Genomic DNA, 24520 nt, shown 5'->3' with positions numbered 1-24520 from the left:
ATGCTCAGTTATGGTATACCGTTGTTTCGATTTGGACATCTCACTGCGCTTTGACTATTGCCACCTCTGCAAAGTATACAAGTTTTTAAAAAATTTATTTCTATAAAATCATAGGACATTTATAAAATATTCATGAAGTGTAAGAAATAATTTAGTGTACATGCAGGTGCATGTGTGTGTACCCATTAGGTTCAACTAATAGCTTTACCGGCTCCTACGTGCCCCTTCCCAACCACATCTTAATCCCTCCCTTCTCAGGAGGAGCGATTTGGTGTTTATCATAATCTGCCTTTTTGTTCTCAATTTATTACATGCCTACATCCCTAAACAATTCATCCATGCTAGGCTCCTACTGTATGCATTCTGCAGCTCTCTTTTTCATGTTACTTTTCTGGATTGCCCCATGGTGTATGTTGTTATGTTACACTCACACTTCACAGTTTATTCTACTGTTGGTGGACATTTTTTGTGCCCTCAATTCAGTTGTGAACATTCTTTTATATGTCTTGTGACTGTACATGTGTGAGAGTCTGCATAGGGTGTACATCTAGGAGTAGAATTACTGGGCATAGGAAATCGTTTCTATTCACTTTTACCTAGATGATGCAAATTTACTTCCCAAAATAGTGTAACTCTGTGTTTCTTCTAGCAATGTTTAATTCTTCCCAGTTATTCCACATTTTCACCTACTGTGACATAATTTTTTTCTGTTTGGTAGTGTGAAATATCTTCTTAGTGGACTTTGTTGCTTATGAAGGTTATTTATTAAGGGAGTTTTATCTTCAAGTGTTTCTTCATTTTAGGTTTCCTTTCTGCAAACTGCTGTTCAAGTCTTTTGTAAATTTTTTATTGGGAGGTTTTAAAAAAAATTGCTTTGTGGGATTTCCTTTTGTAGTCTGGATATTATTCCACTGTCAATTATATGTGTTGCAAATACCTTTTCTCAGTTTATGGTTTCTTATTCTGTTTATGGTTTCTTATTCAGTTTATGGTTTCTTATTCTGTTTATGGTGTCTTATTCTGTTTATGGTGTCTTTCTGATGAATTGACATTTTCAGTTTTAATTGTCATATTCATCTTCACTCTCAATCTCAAGGTCATGGAAATATTAACCTTTATTTTCTACAGAAGTTCTATGATTTTTGTCTTTCACATTTAAATCTGCATAATAGCTGGAACTGATCTTTGTGTATGGTGAGAAATAATGGTCCCGTTTCTTTTTTTAATTTATTGATCAATTGTTTGAGGACCATCTTTTGAAAATTTCTTTTTTTTTCTTTGACCTGCAGTGTTAACTTTATCGTTAAGTTTTCATTTATTTTTGCCTTGTGTCTAGGCTTTCTTTTCTGTTTTATTAGTTTATACAATCCTTTGCCAACACTACACGGTTTTATTTACTGGAGATTTACAATAATTCTTTAATAAGATAAACCCCTTCACTTTATATGCTTGGAGTTTCTTGAACCTTTAGGATTGTAGACTTTAATGTAAGTTTCAGAATTGGGTTCTCAGATTACATACACGTGCACACACACACACACACACACACACACACACAAACTCCTCTTTGGGAGTTTCTTGGGAATCACTTTCAATGTATCGATCATTTTATGCAAGGATTAACATGTTCAAGTCCTCCAGCCCATGAACATAGTAGTTCCCCTTTTTTAGTTAGGTAAGTACAATTTGGCTCTAAGGTCTAATATCTTTTGTCAGATCTAGTTGTCGATATTTTATTTCAGTGATGTAGTTTACAAAATTGTATTTTATTGGTTTCTGTACATTAATTAAATCCAATACTATCTCTTATGATTCTTTTTAGGTTTTCTTTATAGTAAATCATATTATCTTTGAATAAATTTTAGACAGTTTTTTCCTCTGCGTTTTATTTTTTATTTTGCCAGATTTGCCAGTTGTGGCCTCCAGTATAACGAATAGTGATGAACAAGAGCACCCTTATTTCTTTATTTTAATTTTTTTTTATTTTTTCATAGGTTATGGGGGTACAGGTGGCATTTGGTTATATGAATAAGTTCTTTAGTGGTGTTTTGTGAGATTTTGGTGCACCCATCACCTGAGCAGTGTACACTGCACCCTATTTATAGTCTTTGATCCCTTACCCCCTCCCAGCCTTCCCCCCAAGTCCCCAGAGTCCATTGTATCATTCTTATGCCTTTGCATCCTCATAGCTTAGTCCCACGTATTAGTGAGAACATAGATGTTCTCATGGTGTTTGGTTCTCCATTCCTGAGTTATTTCACTTAGAATGATCGTCTCCGATCTCACCCAGTTTGCTGCAAATGCCATTAATTCATTCCTTTCTGTGACTGAGTAGTATTCCCTTGCATAAATACATACCACAATTTCTTTATCCACTCATTGATGGATAGGCATTTGGGATGGTTCCATGATTTTGGTGTTGTGAACTGTGCTGCATGTGCAAATACCTTTTTCGTATAATGACTTCTTTTCCTCTGGGTAGATACCCATTAGTGGCATTGCTGGATCAAATGGTATTTCTACTTTCAGTTCTTTATGGAATCTCCATGCTGTTTCCATAATGGCTGTACTACTTTACATCCCACCTGCAGTGTAGAAGTGTTCCCTGATCACTGCATCCACACCAACATCTACCGTTTTTTTGATTACGGCCATTCTTGCAGGAGTAAGGTGATATCGCATTGTGGTTATGATTTGCATTTCCCTGATTACTAGTGATGTTGAGCATTTTTTTTCATGTTTGTTGGCCATTTGCACATCTTCTTTTTGAGAGTTGTCTGTTCATGTCCTTAGCCCACTTTTTGATGGGATTGCTTTTTTTCTTATTGATTTGTTTCAGTTTGTTGTAGATTCTGGATATTAGTCATTTGTCAGGTGTGTAGATTGCGAAGTTCTTCTCCAGCTCTGTGGGTTGTCTGTTTACTCTGCTGACTGTTCCTTTTGCCATGCAAAAGCTCTTTAATTAAGTCCTATATATTTATCTTTGTTTTTGTTGCATTTACTTCGGGTTCTTGGTGATGAAATCATTGCCTATGCCAGTGTGTAGAAGGGTTTTTCCAATGTTATCTTCTAGAATGTTTATAGTTTCAGGTCTTAGATTTAAGTCCTTAATCTATCTCGAGTTGACTCTTATATAAGGTGAGAGATGAGGAATCAGTTTCATTCTCCCGTGTGTGGCTCGCCGATTATCCCAGCACCGTTTGGTGAAAAGGGTGTCCTTTCCCCACTTTATTTTTTTGTTTGCTTTGTGGAAGATCAGTTGGCTATAAGAATTTTGAGTTTATTTCTGAGTTCTGTATTTGTTCTGTTGGTTTATGTGCCTATTTTTATGCCAGTACCTTGCTGTTTTGGTGACTATGGACTTACAGTTTGAAATCAGGTAGTGTGATGTCTCTCGATTTGTACTTTTTGCTTAGTCTTGCTTTGACTTTGTGGGCTCTTTTTTGGTTCCGTATGAATTTTACAATCGTTTTTTTCTAATTCTGTGAAGAATGATGGTGGAGCCTTAGTTCTCATTTTACTGCTTTCATATGGTCATTTTAAAATAGCTTGGTGTGTTTACACAAAATGTGTTCTGCAGATGTTCATTGTAGTGTTCTACTAATACCAACTGAGTAAGTGTTAAAATTGTGTTGTCAAAATTCCATATAGCCTAAGTAAATCTCTGTGTGTGTCCACATCAACTGTGGAGAGAGACTTGGCAAAAGCTCTCATTTTGATGGTAGAAAGTCAGTTTTTCTCTTGTAATTCTTTTGATTTGTGCTTTATTTTGGTGTGATCATATGTGAATTATGTCCATTTGGTGATTTGAACTTTTACCATCAGGTAGGAGCCTTCTTTATGTTTAGTAATATTCTTTGCTTCAAAGTCTATTTTGTCAGATACTCATTTCCCAGTTTTTGTGTGGTGAGTAGTCACCTTGTAGATCTTTTTCTATTCTTATTTTCAACCTATTTTTTTATCCTTATGTTTTAGGTGTGTTTCTTATAAGCAACATGTAACTGAATTTCTTAAAAGTTATTCTGACAGTCTTTGAACTGTACTTGAAGCATTGCATTCTTTTCATTTTCATGGTTACTATAGAGTAATATTTTGTGCTATACACCTATTAAGTTTTTCTGTCTCCATTTTTTTAGGATTGATTATTGTTTATTTCTTGTCTGTTACTAGTTTGAAAGTTAATATATATATTTTTTGCTCTGTCACTGATTACTCTCTACATTTTAATGCACTCACCTAACTAACAAACTTCTAAAGTTAGTTACTTCCCTCTCCTTCTCTTATGTGATACAAGGTGTAAGGCCAGTTGCCTTGCAGAGGGTTAAACGGTCTCTCTCCGCGTCTGATAACTACGCCATCACCCCAGCTGGTTATCTGGCCTTGGCACAGGGCTTCTCCGCACCCGCCTCAGCATACCAGACCCAAGCCCATATTCAGCACTAAATTATGTATTCAACCCCCAGCCCGCTGTTAAACCCTGCAGGAAATTTTATTTATTTATTTATTTATTTTATTTTATTTTATTTTATTTTATTTTTTTTGAGATGGAGTTTCACTCTTGTTACCCAGGCTGGAGTGCAATGGCTGCAGAAAAATTTTTTAAAGAAGCCCCGTCAGACCCTGCCAGGTAGCAGTCTGCTCTGTATGCCCCCGGAAGGCCCGCCTACCCATAACCACTAGCTCCAGGCATTTCCTGCTTCTTAATAGCCAATAAGATTGCCTTCACTTTGTTTCCCCAACAGTCAGTCAATCAAGGCTCACCTACCCAAGGTCCCGCCCGCCTACCCATAACCACTAGCTCCAGGCATTTCCTGCTTCTTAATAGCCAATAAAATTGCCTTCACTTTGTTTCCCCAACAGCCAATCAAGGCCCACTTATCCAAAGTCCCGCCCACCTACCAATGGCAACTAGTTTCAGGTACTTCCTGCTTCCTAACAGCCAATAAAGTGCTTTTGCTTTGTTTCCCCAATAGCCAATGAATCGCCTTCCCTCCCCATAAAACCCCATGACCTAAACAGCCAGGTGCAACTTCTTTAGCCCCTTCCTGGACCACAGAACCTCACCCGGGAGCTGAATAAATTAGCTTCTCATTTTCTCATACTTGCCTCAGTTTCCTCATTTTACCTTGGCAATAAATCTTACACAAGGCACTTCAATAGACTCTGGAGTCATTACCTTGAAATTATATGCTAGTCTCTTGTGCCTGAATTATAGAATTTTAAGCCCCTGTGGTACACCGTAGCTGTTCTGTATCTAGCCAACGCTTAATTAGTTTTATTCCCATTTACACTTGTTTTTTACTCATTATTCCTTCTTCATTTTGGACCATCTCAATTTCCTTTTGCCTAAAGAACATCATTTCAAATTTTTTTTTAGTGAAAGCCTGTAGCTAACTCTTTATTTTTTTCTGTCTGAAAATTTTTTATTTTGACTTTGTTCTTTAAAAAGTCCATTAATAATATTTTCTCTAAAACACAAGAGTTGTTATTTCTTTGCATTCTGGCTTTCATTGTACCTATTAAGTCAACTGACAGTAATTTCTCTGAAGGTCATCTGTGTTTTATTTTGATCGGCTTTAAAGATTTTTATCTTGACATCGTTAATATTCTTGTCTTGGCACTGTTGATTTTCTGTAGTTTCATATAATGTGCCTGGGTATGAATTTCTTTTCGTTTATTCTTCCTGGTCTTGTAGCTTTGTGAGTTTGTCTCTTTCATCAGTTCTAGAAATTCTTGGCCATATTTTTTCGTACAAATATTATCTCAGCTTTGTGTTGCTCAGCATCAAAATCTAGATTTCCTTGAATAATATCTTCCTATCGTGAATCTTCTCTTTGGTTGCTTTAAATCTGTTGTTAAATCTTTATGTTGAATTTTAATGTTTGTTATATTTTAATTTCCTGTTTTGTATTTTCAAGTCTGCCTGCTTGTTTTTATAGTTTTCTACTCTGATTAATATGTTCAACTCTGTAAACATAATGCCAATTTACTCTATGTTGGATTCAAGTATTTGAACCCCTTAAACTGGGCTCATGCTTGTAAGGTTTGATTAGCTTTCATAGCACTGTTTCTTTTGTATTTTGTGGATTTTGACTGAGCTTGTATTGTCGACCTTTATCTGTGGGATTATTAGAGACCCCAGGATGTTTTTGCCAGGAGCACTGCCAGCTCACGACCTTTTTAAATGCTCCACTTAAGGATTTTTGTACCATCTGAGCAGAGTGGCCCCAAAATCCATGTGAAATCTGCCTTGGAGTTACCACACCTCCAGGAAGATTTGTTAGCTGCCTCCCCATAGCAAGCTTTTAAATAGGTCATTTTCTTTGTGTCTTCTGGGTTGTGTAGGTGGGTGGGTGGAAGGGGAGGCAGAGGGCAGAATTGTTTCTAGTTCATCAATGTGTAAGATATGGCAGTGGCTTTATACAGGAGACTTTGGAAATAAAACTCTCTTCTAAGAAAGGACTTTTCTTTTTCCTGTATCCCTGCTATTCCAGTTCCTGCAGTTCTTTTCACACGGTTGAGCAGACAGTCTCAAGCTGCACCGGCCTTCGTTTTTACCCACCTTGCTGGTTTCTCATATTCACTTCATTTTTTTTCAACTCTTGTGTATGTCTTACTGATTTTCTCAGTACCAGTACAGCGATGCATTTATACAATCTTTTTTTTTTTTTTGAGACGGAGTTTCGCTCTTGTTACCCAGGCTGGAGTGCAATGGCGCGATCTCGGCTCACCGCAACCTCCGCCTCCTGGGTTCAGGCAATTCTCCTGCCTCAGCCTCCTGAGTAGCTGGGATTACAGGCACACGCCACCACGCCCAGCTAATTTTTTGCACTTTTAGTAGAGACGGGGTTTCACCATGTTGACCAGGATGGTCTCGATCTCTCGACCTCGTGATCCACCTGTCTCGGCCTCCCAAAGTGCTGGGATTACAGGCTTGAGCCACCGCGCCCGGCTTATACAGTCTTAAAAGTACTTTAATCTAGCCTGTGTAGTTGTTTTCAGCTGGAGAGTTGTCCTAGGGCGCTGTCCAAAAGGACTTGTGGTCACGAGCAGGTCATGCCTTGCAGTTCTTAGTCCTGTACTGACCGTTGGTAATCAGTAGATTTTCTTTTTGTTTTCATTCAATGTAAATTTAGGTTTCCAAAGTGGAAAGCTTTTTGTATTTTTTTTTTTTTCTGGAAAAAAAAAATGTTTTATAGGCTGGGTGCAGGTGGGTCATTCCTGTAATCCCAGCACTTTGGGAGGCCAAGGTGGGCAGATCACGAGGTCAGGAGATTGAGACCCTCCTGGCCAACATGGTGAAACCCCATCTCTCCTAAAATACAAAAAAAATTAGCCAGGCATGTTGTTGCATGCTCCAGCTACTTGGGAGGTTGAGGCAAGAGAATCGCTTGAACCCGGGAGGCAGAGGTTGCAGTGAGCTGAGACTGTGCCACTGAACTCCAGCCTGTTGATAGAGCAAGACTCCATCTCAAAATAAAACAAACAAAAAAATGATTTAAGAATGCAATATTTTAAAAATAATTTGAACTGAAAGCCAGGCACGAAAGCTTGCAGGATTTCTTTCTTTCGACCTAATTAATGTCCACCCTTAGCCCAATGACATTTAGAATTGCATATCTTGCTTTTATCTCCCTCCTGAGGTTACATGTTTCTAAGCCCCTACCCTTTTAAAGTCTGCTTTATGAATGCAAGTTATTTTTATATTTTATATATTTTATCTATGTTTTTTATATTGTATGTTTTGAACTGCCAACAAGGCACAGACCTGCGGGTCCTGTCTACGTCCTCCAAATCCCAGGCACTGTCAAGAGCACAGTAATTATTGAAAGGGATCGAAAGGAATGCATTTACTTTTTTTGGCTTTATTGGTATACTTGGACAATAAAAGTCCTGTGAACAATACCAAACATAAAGTTTAAAATTAGTCATTCTCGTTCATGGAGATTAGTTGTTTCGATCTTTTTACATTTTAATCCCCCAAATCGCATATTTAAATGCGAACACTTTGCCACAAGAGGGCAGCATTCACCTACAGTAGAACGTAAAGCGCCTGGACAATCACTGCCGTGAGAAGGACGAGCTCGTTTTCCTCCTGAGATTGCTCTGCTAGTCTGCTCACCTGGGGCCAGTGTTCATTTGTTTTCCTATTACTTTTAAATATTTTTAAAAAATTTTGTTTGAAAATGTTAGTCCTGAAAGGTAAAGCCAAAAATCTGTTTAAAAATACCTGTGTACAGAATGACCAGAAGGTGGATGTTGTACTACAAAGCGTATTTATTGAATTTTCACACATGTCCCCAAAGGGGGCCGCTCCCTTCGGGGAAACGTGGCCGCTTCAAAGCGCTGATGGAAGGACCGCAGCCGGGGGCCCACTGCTGCCGGCGCGGCCCGCGGGCGCTCGTCCCTGTTTGACTTCGCACACACACCCCTGGCCTTGTCCGTCGGTTGTCTCCTCTGCAAGGAAGTGTGTGCGTTCGTGGGTTTGAGCATATAGACTTAAATGTTGAATATTAAAGGAAGAAATCAGAAGGCGCCCTTTTGAGCCTTACGTGAGTGCAATGTGTCGGGTTTCAGAAGCAGAATATAAAGAAGGAAATGTAACCATGTTTTATGAGCGTGGTTTGGAGTCAGGGATATGTGCACCTCGATGAACTGATTAGAACTCTGCCTGCCCTTTAGGATTTTTATCTGTTACCAGATGAAAAGGAAGAAAAGCCGTTTTGCGTTGTTTCAGTGCAGTATTTGGGCTACAGAAGGACAGCGAGGCGCTAAGAGGCCGCAGTTTTCATCAAACGTGCAGTGGAAGCAACTTTGGAAAAGTTTGTTTGCGTTATGCTGCCTAAAACACAGGCGGTTTAGAAAGAGGCTTTGGCACTGACAAGCCTCTCGTCCTCGCCTCTGGGAGTCCAGTGCTTCCCAGAGCAGCTCGTGCCCTCAGCCCTGTAATGTGATATCCCTCCTCCTGGATTGGCCAGAGGGGTGTCCTCTGCCTGGGAGCCGCTTCCCCAGACTTGGCTCAGCCGAGCAGCCACCGTCACCCCCACCGCGGCTGCTGCTGCTGCTGCTGTCCCTCCGGCTGCCTCTTAGCGTGGCCAGCAGCGAAGGCAGCGATGGAGCCCAGGCTGCCCTGCTGGACCACTCTCTTTCTCCTGGCCGGGTGGTGCCTGCCAGGCTTGCCCTGCCCCAGCCGGTGCCTTTGCTTGAAGAGCACCGTCCGCTGCATGCACTTGATGCTGGACCACATTCCTCAGGTGCCACAGCAGACCACAGTCCTGTAAGTTCACACGGATCTCCCGGAAACCCTGTTCCACACGCTTCGTTGCTTCTCTGCTGGGTCGCCGTGTTCTTTCAATGTACGATTCCTAATGCTCTCCCCGCTTGTGTACTTAGAAGAGGCTTTTCACGTTTCAAACAAATGTCATGGCTCTGCTCTGTTAGACGAGAAAATATGAGCGATGATGAGTTGACATAAATATATGTGTTTTGGGTTCAGTTCTCTTCCAGCATCTTCCAGAACCTGCCGTTGAGTATTCTCATCTTCATTCTTCCTTCCGTCATGTTCCTGCATACTTTCTCAATTCACTCCTTTTCCTCCTCTACTCCCAAATCTTTGGGTCTCTTAATTGGTCAGCACGTGTCTGTCCCATTTTGGAAGGAACTAGTTTAACTTTACAGTGTGGTTTCAATCGATCATGTGCTGTCTAATTGTAAGGCTTTGTACCGTGGGTCCCTCCTGGGAGGGTGAAGTCCTGAGTCCTCAGCACTTGAAGCACTGTCTGTCCCCAGAACGGACCCTCAAATGGTCCAGCAGAGTTCTTGAATGCTTAAAAGCCTTGCAGAGCAGCCACTTAGACTAATCGGCATCGAGGAGGCATTATGGGATAGAAGGGGAAACCAGAATTTGGAAGCCAAAGGGGGCTGAGTTCAAATGCTACCTTCGCATCTTTACTATTGAGATCATAAACTCAAATATTTTAATTTATTTAGATTAAATCATAATTAGATAATTGGAAGGGCAAATCACCACAAAAGAAGAGAAGGGTCTGTTTCCAGGGTCTATTTTGAAAGGCAAAAAGGAACAAATTCAAAAATATTAAAAATTAAAAAACAGAAGAAAAGGAAAAATGCTGAAAGATGCAGACTGAAGAGGTTTCCTGCTCTCTAAGAAATGTTTTGTGCGTTGCGTCACGTTCATGGGGGGCAGAACTGCTTGCAGTGTTTCTTTTTTTTTTTACTGCATTTTAGGTTTTGAGGTACATGGGAAGAACATGCAAGATTGTTGTGTAGATACACACATGGCAACGTGATTTGCTGCCTTCCTCCCCTTCACCTGTATCTGGCATTTCACCTATATCTGCTTGCAGTGTTTCAAGTCAATTCGTGGACAGAGGGAAATAGGTTCAAATTCCTGCAATTTTGAGATATAAGTGTTTAAAAGGATCAATGCCACACGTTTGTCCGTCATAATCACGAAATGAGGACTTGGTAATAAGAAGTCCAATTTGATGGTATTCCCATAGAAAATGACATATATAATCCGTAGATTTTCAGTTCTGTAAAGCATTTCATTAATTTTATATGCATTCACATATCAAAATAAGCCTTACTGTAATAACTCAAAGGATTCTTGAACTTGGGACCACTGCTTATTGCTATGTGGACAGCACAGCTCTACAGGTGCCTTCAGACTCAGAACCAGTTTGTCCTTTTGAAATGAGAGTTTTTGTTAGATAGCAGCAAAGCCTTAGAGAAGGGGCTGCTTGTCTAATCAAGTGTTTTGGAACTACCTAAGGTCCAACTCGACCTAAATTTTGTTTCCTAGGTGTTTCAAAGAAGAGATTAGCCCCCATTAGACACATAGCTCTAAATGTAATGAGCAGAAATGAAAGGACGTCAATATTGTGCAGAGCCTTCCACTGTTTAAAAAGAAAGCTTAATGGTTGCTTTCTCAGGCTCCTGACCAGATCCCTGTCTGGGAGTCTCGTGCCACCACTGACAAAATGTGTGTTGCCTTGGAGACGTTCTCAACTTCTTGGTCTTGTTTCCTAATCTATAAAAATGGAGATGCTAACAGTGTTTGCCAGAGTTTGGCTCTGTGTCCCCACCCAAATCTCATGTTGAATTGTAACCGCCAATGTTGGAGGTGAGACCTGGTGGGAGGTGATGGGATCGTGGGGGTGGTTTAACACCAGCCCCCTCGGTGATGTCATGGCAAGAGTGAGTTATCATGAGATCTGGTTGTTTGAAAGTTTGCGGCTCCCCCTGCCTTTCTTTTCCTCTTTCTCTGGCCCTGTGAAGTTCTCACGCCCCCTTTACCTTCTGCAATGATTGCAAGTTTCCTGAGGCCTCCCCAGAAGCACAGCAGAAGTTGCTGTGCTTCCTGTACAGCCTGCAGAACCGTGTGCCCGTTAAATCTCTTTTCTTTATAAATTACCCAGTTTCAGACATTTCTTTATTGCAGTGTGTGAGAACAGACTAACGCCGTGTTCACCTTTTTGGTTATTTTGAAGATTAAATGAGTTAATCCATTTTAAGTACCTAGGAAATTGTCTAGCACCAGTAAACACTAAGGAAGTTTTCGCTGTTAGTATCCTGTTTGCAATTAAGGACAGGAATTACAAGCTTAAATGTCTCCAGGAACCTGGCAGTAAGTCATTTGAGGGAAGTGGGGTAGATGAAAGACAAACTACTGTGTGAGTAGAATGATGGACAGCAACTAGCCTCAAGCTTGGATTGTGTGGGGATGGTAATGAGGGCAAAGATAGCTCTTGCTAATGGAGCAGCCAGCTACTTAGCTGGTGGATGGCCTCTGGGAATTTGGGCCGTAGTTTCACAAAAACGTGGAAGCCAAAAGTGACCTTCTCTAGCTTTTCCATATTAGCAGCTAATTATGTCTTTAGAAATGGAAAGGTAAAAATATACAAGCTCAACCATGCCTATTTGTAGGCTGCTTTTTGCCCAGGACCTTCAGTGTGTGACTTCTACTAGGGAAATGGTATAAAAGCTGAGAAGTGTGTGCAAAGCCTGTGAGAACTGGTCCTCTGCTCCTCTGGGGCTAAACATCCTTGATGTCGGGTTGCATTTTATGTAAGCAGTATCATGAAAGATGACAATAACAACTCTGAAAAAGAAAAAGCCAATTTAGTTTTTGAAAACTAAGGCAAATGGAAGCTGGCTGAATTCCTCCCTAGTGGCAGAACCAGTAGTTTTTGTTAAACCACCCTTATGTGTGTGTATTGTCACTATAACGTGGAAATAATGGGATAAATATTTAGCTCTGCAAATGGCCAACATGCTTGGTAAATGCTAATTAGTAGTATTGTTAAAATTTCCTTTTTTTCCCCATTTTTACATGGTTTCAAAATTTTAACCTGAATGCAGAAAATACTTTCCCAAATTGTAGATAAGAAAACTTTATTATTTTAAAGATCGGTTGTAGTCGATCAGGGTTTTAAGCTTGGAAAAATGCAAAACTGTTCCTCTTAAAGTTCAATTTCATCCCACCTATAAAGATATCAGTGTGTTTCTAAACTAGTATCATTTACCAAATAACCTGCTGCCATTGAGAAAATCTCACTCTTCCTGCTGTGGATTTTAGTAAAACAAATCTTTCAGAATTCAAATTTGCAAACAAAAAAATGTCCAGCAGTGACCTCAGCATCTTTAGGGAGCCTGTTCAGTTATCAGAAGCATGGTTTGTTGAACGTGATTGACTCCATTCTCTCCCAGAGTCATTAGGTTGTACTTTCCTGATTTTCCCCAGTTACTGGTTAAGAAATAGGATGTTTTACTGTAATAACCGAAAAGATTCTTGAACTTGGGACCACCCTGAGAATTCTCATGTGGACTCAGTGACTGCAAATTGAACATGCCCTGAAAACCCCCTTGATTATATTAGAAAAAGTTTAAGCTTAGGGCTTAAACTGTTTTAATGATTGAGGATTTTCCCAAAAGTCATAAATACAAAAGTATGTATGATGTGAAATTCTAAATATTAAATTTAATTTAAAGGCATTTTTCTGTATGTAGAAAGCTTTCTTTGCTGTTCAAATAATACAAAAGCTTGGGGGGAAGAGGTGGGGGTGAGGAATTGGAAAACGTCTTAAGCTCAGTCATGAAAAAAATGTGTCCAGCTGATAAAAATTTCACCTTATTCAAGAAGAAAACAGAATTCCTTCAGCTTTTTCCAATTTTCATTTATTTTATATGTATATAATATATATAATTTTATATTTATTAATATATATAATATAATATATATCATATTGTATATATTATATGATATATATTATATATGATATATAATAATATATATAGTATATTATATTATATATAATATATTATATATATTATATATATCATATATAATATAATATATTATATATAATATAATAATATATATATCATATATAATATATATCATATAATATATATTACATACATAATGAGCTGCAATCTGAGGCAGCAAAATTATATACATATAATTTTATAATTTATATATAAAATTTTATAATTTAAGTTACATATAAAATTTTGTAATTTAATCATATATAAGTTGTTATAGGTTAGTTATATATTTTTATAGCTATATAACAACTTAATAGGGGTTACTTTGATCTTTGTTACAAATCGTTTGTAGCTTGTATGTAACCGACGTAACTGGCCGGCTTTGAATGACCCCTTAGCAGTAATGAACAGGCCTGAACTCCTTGGACCTTCCCCCACCTGCCATTGTTGAGGGAAAGCACAGTGGGACTCAGGTGAACCGTGTCCACATTCCGACTTCCCCCAGTGGCTGACCTGTCCGGGAGAAAAATGAAACCAAAAGTGGGCTGTCGCTGCCCTCGTGACTCAGGTCAGTGTGGTCCTGTGGAGAGGGGCTGGAGGAGGCTTTTCAGAAGGAAGACCAGGTGAGCGTGGATGGAGCTGAAGCGGGAGACCGGGTGTGGGGTCAGTGAGGAGGGGACCGCTTGAGGAGGTAGAGAAGTGAAGGCAGCAGCTGTCACACCGCTGGCTGAGCTGTAATGTACCCTGGAGACGTGGGAGTCATCCTTCAAGAAATGCATGGACAGGAAAATTGCTTTAGAAGGTCAGCGGAGCTCGGATATCCTCCAACAGCCTGTACTTCGATGGCATATGCTGATGAAATTATTAGCACAGTGCTTCCTACACTAAGCGCTGCGTTTCAGCCCTCCTGTAGAGTCTATAAATGAAGTGAAGGAATGTGTGATGGAATAATAGCTTTGCGGGGAGTAGCTGCAACCAGAGGCAGCAAAGCTGTGGTCCCCGCGCTAGCCGGAGAGCCACTGCACAGGGGAAAAGTTGAATGACAGCCCAAGTCTGGTGCTAGAAGGACCAGTTCTGCTTTTGCATTTATAGAGTAAAAGGGAATGGTGAATGTCCTCGTTTGTCAACAAGATGGGCAACCTAGGCAGTGAAATGCCTGAAAAAGAGGAGAAAAAATTTTGAATCATTGAGAGTGTGAAAGCAAAATCAATTCTGGGGCCCCCAAATCACTAAGTTAAAGGGAAAGGTCAAGGTGGGAACTGCTTAGGGCCAACCTGCCTCCCATTCTATTCAAAGTCACCCTGCTGCTCACTGAGATAAATGCATACTTGATTGCCTCCTTCAGAGTGGCTAATCAGAAACTCAAAAGAATGTAACCATTTGTCTCCGACCTACCTGTGACAACCTGGAAGCCCCCTTCCCACTGCAAGTTGCCCCAACTTTCCAGACCAGTGTTCATGTTACATACACCGACTGACGTCTCACGTCTCCCTAAAATGTGCGGAACCAAACTGGGCTCTGTCATGTTGTCAGGACCTCCTGAGGCAGTGCCACGCGAATGCCCTCAACCTTGGCAAAATAAACTTTCTAAATTAACCGAAACCTGTCTTCGATATTCGGGGTTCATACATAATATTGAGTTTCATTGCATTTTACCGGGGCATTCTGGTGGAAAGGGTGGGGGCTCAGAAATATATAAGCTCAGGAGGGAGATCGAGGCAAGACGTGTGGCTCTGAAAGTCATTGGGCTAAGGGTGTGCATTAATTAGGTTGAAAAGAAGAAATGAGATTTCCCAGAGGGAAGAATGGGAAAAGGCCCCATAGGCTTGAGTTCTGGACCACATGTGACCTGTGGGTCGTGGGTTGGACGTGCTTGCTTTAGACAGTAAAGTGAAGAAGCTCAGAATTTTGTTAAAATCCATCTTGTTCTGCTGCTCCTTCTGATTAATTTACATAATTTATTGGTCTTCTCCAGTGATTCTTCATCAGAGTAGTAAAAACACCAAAAACCAGTAACTGCAATTCTGTGATATGCATGCATTTGAAAACAGAAAATAAAACCTTGAATGTGACTCCAGCTGAAAATAATTTTTAAGAATTCCTGTCTACTAACTTCTTTATTTAAAGAAAAAAAACCCCATCAGAACTAAAAGCCCTTATTTAACCACAAATGCTACAGAGTGCTAACGGTTACATATGCTGTGATACATGTGCATGATATTTTGTGCGAATGATTTCCAAGAGTAAGGACACAGATCTTAAGATTCATCTACTCATGTAGCCTGGAGTGAGAGCCCCAGGAATAAGTGAAAGAAGCAGCTGCCTACATGCATGGTTTCAAACAAACCTAGAGGTCCCCCAAAGGTAGATTTCCCAACAACTTACCAGTTCAGCTAAGATCCCAATGAAAGCTATCCGTTTTATCAAACTAAATGGACTAACCAAATCAGCTTATTAAATCAGTGCCTGCCAGTCCAGAAGCAATACAATTAGCACATAAGTGGATTGTGTTCTATGAAGGTGCAGCTGAAAGTCTAGACATGCAGGAAGCCAAATGGGCTTTGTGCACACTGTTCTTCCTGCCAGGAATGCATTTCACGGTCGTTTTCCCGCACAGAGTCTGCTCCTGCTTGTTCGGCAGAAGCAGCTCAGAGCTCAACTCGGGGAAGCCTCCCTTCTCCTCGTTACTCCCAGGCTGCCTGAAACACCTTTCCTGGCTTATCCGAATCAGGGAACATGCCATGTGGAATTCGCATTATTAACTGGCCTTTCTGACGGACTGAGTTTCTTCTGGACAGAGAACAGAGAAGCTAGACGACATAAAATAGACCAACATAAAATATTTTACACGGAAATATTAACATAAAATACGTTGCATGCAGGAATAAAATATTTTCATTGGAATAGGAACACAAAATAACGTTGCGCGCACAAATATTTTATGTTGGAATATTAACATAAAATATCTTGCATGCAGAAATGAGCCAATTGGCCCAGCGAAACTTGAGGGTGCTGAAGATACTGCCAGTTTGAAAGTCTGACATGGGGCAGGCCCTCCGTCGTAAGTGTGCTGTGGACCACTCTGTGTTTAACGGGGGGTGCCTGGACGGAAACGATTTTAGTTGTCGGCCTCACCTACTGCCTCGCCTGTGTTGATGACCACTCTCACAGAAAGGGCTTGTGGCATGTGCCTGTTCAGAGAGGAAAGTCGATTCCAAAGACAAAATTTCTAGGACAAATGAGGTAAGGGACAAAAGAGAATTCGAGGCTAATTATTCTGACAAGCAGACATGAGAAATATTTGAGTGCTGATGTGACGCTTAATCCCGTGATGCTGTGAAGGGTGGACATGGGTAGGGAGAAGCTTGCAGAGATCCCCGTCTCTCTAAGTGGCACCCTTGCTTTAAACCAGATTTGGGTGCACAGTAAAATGGTTTCTTCTTCATACCTAGATGAGAATGGCTCCTTACCTGGAGCCGTGCCCTTCCTGGGTCACTTTGCCCTGTGAGAGATGCTGATTTTGCCATGGTCTATATTTTGGCCGACTTTAAAGGCAAGCATAGTTGAAAAGCTGTTGCAGTGTTGAGAATTTATTTTTAAAATATTCCAAGTCAGCTAAAAGCAGCCACCAAGTAGGGATTATAACTCTGTTTGCATGGGAATCCTAGACAGCTGTCATGGCGCCCTCCCAAGACAACAATCAATTATTATACTTTTACACTTCCTGATGTTGGTTATAATAATTTTATTTTATTATTATTATTATTATTATTTTTGAGATGGAGTTTCACTGTTGTTACCCAGGCTGGAGTGCAATGGCACGATCTCGGCTCGCGGAAACCTCCGCCTCCTGGGTTCAGGCAATTCTCCTGCCTCAGCCTCCTGAGTAGCTGGGATTACAGGCACGCGCCACCATGCCCAGCTGATTTTTGTATTTTTAGTAGAGACGGGGTTTCACCTTGTTGACCAGGATGGTCTCGATCTCTTGACCTCGTGATCCACCCACCTCAGCCTCCCAAAGTGCTGGGATTATAGGTGTGAGCCACTGTGCCTGGCCATTTTATTTTCTTATACTTCACATTTGCTTAGGAAGACGTTCTTTTTCTAAATTTAAAGTTTCAGGACACATGTGCACGACTTGCAGGCTTGTTACACAGGTAAACATGGGCCATGGTGGTCTGCTGCACCTGTCAACCCATCACCTAGATATTAAACCCCACATGCATTAGCTGTTTATCCTGATGTTCTCCCTCCCTGCCTCACCCCCAGGGGCTCCAGTGTGGGAGTGAGCCGTGGAGGGAGAGCATCAGGAGAAACAGGATAATTTTTCCCCTCGTGTCCATGTGTTCTCATTGTTCAGCTCCACTTAGAAGTGAGTACAAACGGCGTTCAGTTTTTTGTTCCTGTATTAGTTTGTTGAGGAAAATGGCTTCAAGCTCCATCCATGTCCCTGCAAAGGAAATGATCTTCCTTTTTATGGCTGCGTAGTATTCCGTGGTATATATGTACCACATTTTCTTTATCCATTCTATCACTGATGGGTATTTGGGTTGATCCCATGTGTCAGCTATTGTGAATAGCACTGCAGTGAAGATACATGTGCATGTATCTTTATAATAGAATGATTTATATTCCTTTGGGTATATGCCTAGTAATGGGATTGCTGGGTCAAATGGTATTTCGGGTTCTAGGTCTTTGAGGAATCACCACACTGTCTTCCACAACCATTGAACTAATTTACATTCCCACCAACAGTGTAAAAAGGTTCCTATTTCCTCCACAGCCTTGCCCGCATCTGTTGTTTCTTGACTTTTTAAGAATTGCCACTCTGAGTTGCGTCAGATGGTATCTCACTGTGGTTTTGATTTGCATTTCTCAGTGATGTTGTGCCTTTTTTCATGTTTGTTGATTGAATAAATGTCTTCTTTTGAGAAGTGTCTGTTCATGTCCTTTGTTCACCTTTTAATGGGTTTCTTTTTTTTCTCGTAAATTTGTTTAAGTTCCTTGCAGATTTTGGATATTAGACCTTTGTCAGTTGAATAGATTGCAAAAATTTTCTCCCATTCTGTATGTTGTCTGCTCACTCTGATGATAGTTTCTTTTGCTGTGAAGAAGCTCTTTAATTAGATTCCATTTGTCAATTTTTGCCTTTGTTGCAATTGCTTTTGATGTTTTCATCATGAAATCTTTGCCTGTGCCTGTGTCCTGACTGGTATTGCCTAAGTTTCCTTCTAGGGCTTATTTTTTGGCTTTAGGTTTTACATTTAAGTCTTTAATCCCTCTTGAGTTAATTTTTGTATAATGTATAAGAAACGTGTCCAGTTTCAATTTTCTCTACTTATGGCTTACCCAGCCATAAGAAATCCTTTCCCCATTGCTTGTTTCTGTCAGGTTTGTTGAAGATCAAATGTCTGTAGATGTGTGGTCTTAATTCTGACATCTCTATTCTGTTCCATTGGTCTATGTATCTGTTTTGGTACTAGTAGCATGCTGTTTTGATTACTGTAGACTTGTAGTGTAGTTTGAAGTCAGGTAACATGATGCCTCCTGCTTTGTTCTTTTTGCTTAGGATTGTCTTTGCTATATGGACTCTTTTTTGGTTCCATATGAATTTTAAAGTAGCTTTTTTATAACTCTGTGAAGAATGTTAGTGGTAGTTTAATGGGAATAGCATTGAATCTATAAATTACTTTGGGTGGTGTGACCATTTTCATATTGATTCTTCGTATCCATGAACATGGAATGTTTTTTCATTTGTGTCGTCTCTTATTTCCTAGAGCAGTGGCCTATAGTTCTCCTTGAAGAGGTCCTTCACCTTTGTTGTAAGTTGTATTTCTAGGTATTTGATTCTCTTTTTAACAATTATGAATGGGAGTTCATTCATGATTTGGCTTTCTGCTTGTCTATTATTAGTTTATAGGAATGCTTGTGATTTTTGCACTTGACTTTGTATCTTGAGACTTTGCTGAAGTTGCTTATCAGTTTAATAAGCTTTTGGGCTTAAACAATGGGGCTTTCTAGATATAGGATTATGTCATTTGCAAATAGAGACATTTTGACTTCCTCTCTTCCTATTTGGATACCCTTTATTTATTTCTCTTGCCTGATTGCCCTGGCTAGAATGTCCAATATTGTGTTGAATGGGAGTGGTAAGAGAGGACAGCTTGTCTTGTGCCAGTTTTTGAGGGGAATGTTTCCAGCTTTTTGAGGGGAATGGTTCCAGCTTTTGCCCATTCAGTATGATATTGGCTGTGGGTTTGTCATAAATGGCTCTTATTATTTTCAGGTATGTTCCATCAATACCAAGTTTGTTGAGAGTTTTTACCATGAATTTTATTAAAGTGTTGAATTTTATCAAAGGCCTTTACTGTGTTTATTGAGATAATCATGTGGTTTTTGTCTTTAGTTGTACTTATGTCATAAATTACATTTACTAATTTACTAAATATATCTACTAATTTTGGTTCTGCTCATGTGATAAATTATATTTACTAATTTGCATATGTTGACCAGCTTTGCATCCTGGGGATGAAGCCAACTTCATCGTGGTGGATAGGCTTTTTAATGTGCTGCTGGATTCAGTTTGCCAGTATTTTATTGAGGATTTTCACACTGATATTTATCAAGGATATTTACCTGAAGTTTTCTATTTTGTTGTATCTGTGCCTGGTTTTGGTATCAGGATGATGCTGGCCTCATAAAATGAGTTAGGTAGAAGTCCCTCCTTTTCAATTGTTTGGAATAGTTTCAGAAGAAATGGTACTAGCTCCTCTTTGTACCTCTGGTAGAATTTCGCTGTAAATCCATCTGATTCTGGGCTTTTTTTTTTTTTTTTTTTTTTTTTTGGTTGGTAGGCTATTTATTACTGCCTCAATTTCAGAACTTGTTATTGATCTATTCAGGGATTTGATTTCTTCCTGGTTTAGGCTTGAGAGGGTATATCTGTTCAGGAATTTATCAGTTTCTTCTAGATTTTCTAGTTTATTTGCATAGAGGTGTTTATAGTATTCTCTGATGGTTGTTTGTATTTCTGTGGGGTCAGTGGTGATATCCCTTTTACCATTTTTTATTGTGTCTATTTGATTCTTCTCTCATTTCTTCTTTGTTAGTCTAGCTAGTGGTCTATTTTATTAATTTTTTTTTTTTTCAAAAAAGCCAGCTCATGGATTCATTGATTTTTTTTTTTTGAAAGGTGTGTGTGCGTGTGCACGCACATGTGTGTGTCTCCTATCTCCTTGAGTTCCGCTCTGATCTTGACTATTTTTTGTTTTCTGCTAGCTTTGGAGTTTGTTTTCTCTTGGTTCTCTGATTCTTTTAATTGTGATATTATGGTGTTGATTTGAGATCTTTCTAACATTTTGGGCATTTAGTACTATAAATTTCCCTCTTAACACTGCTTTGGCGGTGTCATAGAGATTCTGGTACATTGCCTCTTTCTTCCCATTAGTTTCAAAGACCTTTTTGATTTCTGTCTTAATTTCATTATTTATTCAGGAGTCATTCAGGAGCAGGTTGTTCAATTTCCATGTACTGTAGTTGTGTGGTTTTGAGAGAGTTTCTTTATCTTAAGTTCTAATTTGACTGCACTGTGGTCTGAGATACTATTTGCTATGGTTTCAGTTGTTTTGCATTTGCTGTGGAGTGCTTTACTTCCAATTATGTGACTGATTTTAGAGTAAGTGCCATGTGGCACCAAGAAGAATGTATTTTCTGTTGTTTTCTGCATGGAAAGTTCTGTAGATATGTATCATGCCCACTTGATCCAGAGCTGAGTTCAAATACTGGTTAATTTTTTGTCTTGATGATCTGTCTAATATTGTCAATGTGGTGTTAAAAAGTCTCCCAATATTGTTTTGTGGTAGTCTAAGTCACTTTGTAGGTCTCTAAGAACTTGTTTTGTGAATCAGGGCACTCCTGTATGGTGTGCATATATTTAGGATAGTTATCTCTTCTTGTTGAATTGTTCACTTTACCATCATGTAATGCTCTTCTTTGTCGTTTTTGATCTTTGTTAGTGTAAAGTCTGTCTTGTCAGAAACTGGGATTGCAATCCCTGTTTTTTTCTACTTTGCATTTGCTTGGTAAATTTTCCTCTATCCCTTTATTTTGAGCCTGTGTGTGTCTGCATATGAGATGGGTCTCTTGAATACAGCACACTGATGGGTCTTTACTCTATTCAGCTTGCCATTCTGTGTCTTTTAGTTGGGGCATTTAGCCCATTTACATTTAAGGTTAATATTTTTATGTGTAAATTTGATCCTTTTATCATGATGTTGGCTGGTTATTTTGCAGACTTGTTGATGTAGTTGTTTCACAGTGTCATTGTTTTTTTTTTTTTTTTTTTTTAATACTTCAGTCTGTTTTTGCAGTGGCTGGTAACAGTTTTTCCTTTCCATATTTAGTGCTTCCTTCAGGAACTCTTATAAGGCAGGCCTGGTGGTGATAAATTCTTTCAGAATTTGCTTATCTGAAAAGGATTTTATTTCTCCTTTGCTTATGAAGCTTAGGTTGGCAGATATGAAATTCTGGGTTGAAAATTATTTTCTTTAAGAAAGTTGAATATTGGCCCCCAATCTCTTCTGACTTGTAGCATTTCTGCTGAGAGGTCTGCTGTTACTTGATGGGTTTCCCTTTGTAGGTGACCTGGTTTTTCTCTCTGGCTACCTTTAACATTTTTTTTCTTCATTTTGACCTTCGAGAATCTGATGACCATGTATGTGTCTTGGCATTGATCTTCTCGTGGAGTATCTTACTGGGGGTCTCTGGATTTCCTGAATTTAAATGTTGGCCTGTTTTGTTAGGTTGTGTATGTTCTCCTGGATAATATCCTGAAGTGTATTTTCCAACTTGGTTCTATTCTCCCTGTCTCTTTCAGGTACTCCAATCGGTCATAGGTTTAGTCTTTTTACATAATCTCATAGTTCTCAGAGGTTTCGTTCATTCCTTTTCATTCTTTTCTCTCTAATCTTGTCTGCCTGTCTTATTTCAGCAAGATAGTCTTCAAGCTCTGAAATTCTTTCTTCTGCTTGGTCTATTTGGTTAATAATACTTGTGGTTGCATTGTAAAGTTCTCATGTGTTTTTCACCTTCATCATGTCATTTCTGTTCCTCTCTAAACTTGTTATTCTAGTTAACAGTTCCTGTAACTTTTTTTTTCCATCAGTTTTTTTTTCTTTTGACAGGGTCTTGCTCTGTTGCCCAGGTTGGAGTACAGTGGAATGATCTTGGTTCACTGAAGCCTCTGCCTCCCAGATTCAAGTGATTCTTATGACTTAGCCTGCTAAGTAGCTGAAATTACAGACATGTGTCACCACATCTAGATAATATTTATATTTTTAGTGCAGACTGGGTTTCACTATGTTGTCTAGGCTGGTCTTGAACTGCTGACCTCTGGTGATCCAACCACCTTGGCCTCCCAAAGTTCTGGGATTACAGGTGTGAGTCCTGGTGCCCAGTTCCTATGTTTTATCATGATTCTTAGCTGCTTTGCATTGGGTTAGAACATGCTCCTTTAGCTCAGCAAAGTTTGTTATTACCCATTTTCTGAAGCCTACTTCTGTCAATTGATCCATCTCAGCCTCTCCTCAGTTCTGTGCCTTTGCTGGAGAGGTGTTGTGATCATTTGGAGGAGAAGTGGTACTCTGTCTTATTGAGTTTTCGGCATTTTTTTGTTGATTCTCATCTTTGTGAGTTTATCTAGTTTTGATCTTTGAGGCATCTGACCTCTGTGGGGTTTTGTGTTTTTTGCTGATGTTGTTGTTGCTTTTTGTTTGTTTTTCTTTTAACAGTCAGATCCCTTTTTCATAGGGCTGCTGTGGTTTGCTGGGGTCCACTTCAGATCTGGGTCCCTCCTGCTCCTGGAGGTGTCATCAGTGGAGGTTACAGGACAGTAAAGATGGCTGTTGCTCCTTCCTCTGAGTTGTCTGTCCCAGAGGGGCACCAATCTGATGCCAGCGGGAACACTCCTGTAGAAGGTGTATGGTAACCCCTGTTGGTGGGGAAGGTGTCTCACCCAATCAGGAGGCATGGGATTTGGAACCCACTTAACAAAGCACTCTGGCTGCCCCTTGGTGGATGGGGTCTGCTGTGCTGGGGGACATCCCATTCATCCAGACTGCCTGGATTTCTCAGAGCCTACAGGGGTCATGACTAAGTGTGCCGATTCGTAGAGACCATGGCTGCCTCTCCCCCCAGGAGCTCAGTCTCAAGGAGATCAGAGTGCTGTCCCTAAACCCATGGCTAGAAACTCCTGCAGGGAGACCCTGCCCAGTGAGGAAGGCTGGGTCAGGGTGTGGCCCGAAGAGGCCATCTGGCCACAGCCTGTCACAGCCATTATCCTGTGCTGTGGGGAATTCCTCCTGGGCCCACGCCATCCAGTCCACATGGCAGTGGGCTGGAGCTGCAGCGATGGCTGCCACCCCTCCCCTGGGAGTTCAGTGGTCTTAGGCAGCCGGTAGCTGCAGAGATGATGGACGCCCCTCCCCTGGGGAACTTGGTAGTTTTAGGCTGTCTCCAGCTGAGTGGTTGCTGAGAATCTGCACAGCCGTGTGCTTGAGACCCAAGGCCCTGGTGGTGTGGGCTCATGAGGATCCGCTGGTTGCACAGATCGGTGGGAAAAACATGGTTTCCCAGGCAGGGTAGCTCCAACACTCACCACCTCCCTTGGCTGGGGATAGGAGCTCCCCTTGCCCTGTGTGGTTCCCAGGTGGGCTGTTGCACCGCCCTGCTTTTCCTTGCTTTCGATGCGTCATACCAACCACCTAGTCAGTCCCAATGAGAGAACCTCGATAGGTCAGTTGCTGGTGCAGGATTCACTCGCCATTTTTATTCTTCTCAGCCTCGGTTTCTAGTCGGCCCTCCTGGCCCCTCAGGGAAGGTTTCGAGTAGCTGATTACTCTTCTTATTTCAGGCAGAAGGTAAAACTCAGTGTTTGCCACCTACTTTTTCTAAATCATTTCTTTTCTTTTTTTGTACCTGTTTTATTTCTGATTATATTTTTCTTTTAATATTAGTTTCTTTGAACTTTTTGAATGCAAAAGAAGAGAAGCAGATTCTGAAACAGAACAGAATATATTTGTTCTGAGTGGGACATCATCAGATTTACAATCTATGGCTGAATCTTACTCATCTGCACATCTAAGTGCCTGTACTGAGAATAGAGCCTATATGAAAAATCTAACGTCCACGAGGAGCCTTTATAATGATTAAGCATTGAAGGATGTTATGTCCA

General features: G+C 40.2%; 2 protein-coding genes across 2 annotated transcripts in view; both read left to right on the top strand.

Annotated features, from left to right (window-relative positions):
* PCMTD1 (protein-L-isoaspartate (D-aspartate) O-methyltransferase domain containing 1) overlaps positions 1 to 24520 on the top strand; it is a 157115-nt gene that overhangs the window by 85283 nt on the left and 47312 nt on the right. The gene's annotated exons all lie outside the window — the stretch shown is intronic.
* Positions 23 to 24520, top strand: part of PXDNL (peroxidasin like) — a 379412-nt gene continuing 354914 nt past the window's right edge. Inside the window, exon 1 of the mRNA XM_039464797.2 lies at positions 23 to 9277. Coding sequence (XP_039320731.2) covers positions 9114 to 9277 — 164 coding nt within the window. The 5' untranslated portion in view covers positions 23 to 9113. The remainder of the gene's footprint in view (positions 9278 to 24520) is intronic.

Source organism: Saimiri boliviensis, chromosome 15 (assembly GCF_048565385.1).
Source record: "Saimiri boliviensis isolate mSaiBol1 chromosome 15, mSaiBol1.pri, whole genome shotgun sequence".
Classification (NCBI taxonomy): Eukaryota; Metazoa; Chordata; class Mammalia; order Primates; family Cebidae; genus Saimiri; species Saimiri boliviensis.
This window is presented reverse-complemented; position numbering and strand designations above follow the sequence as displayed.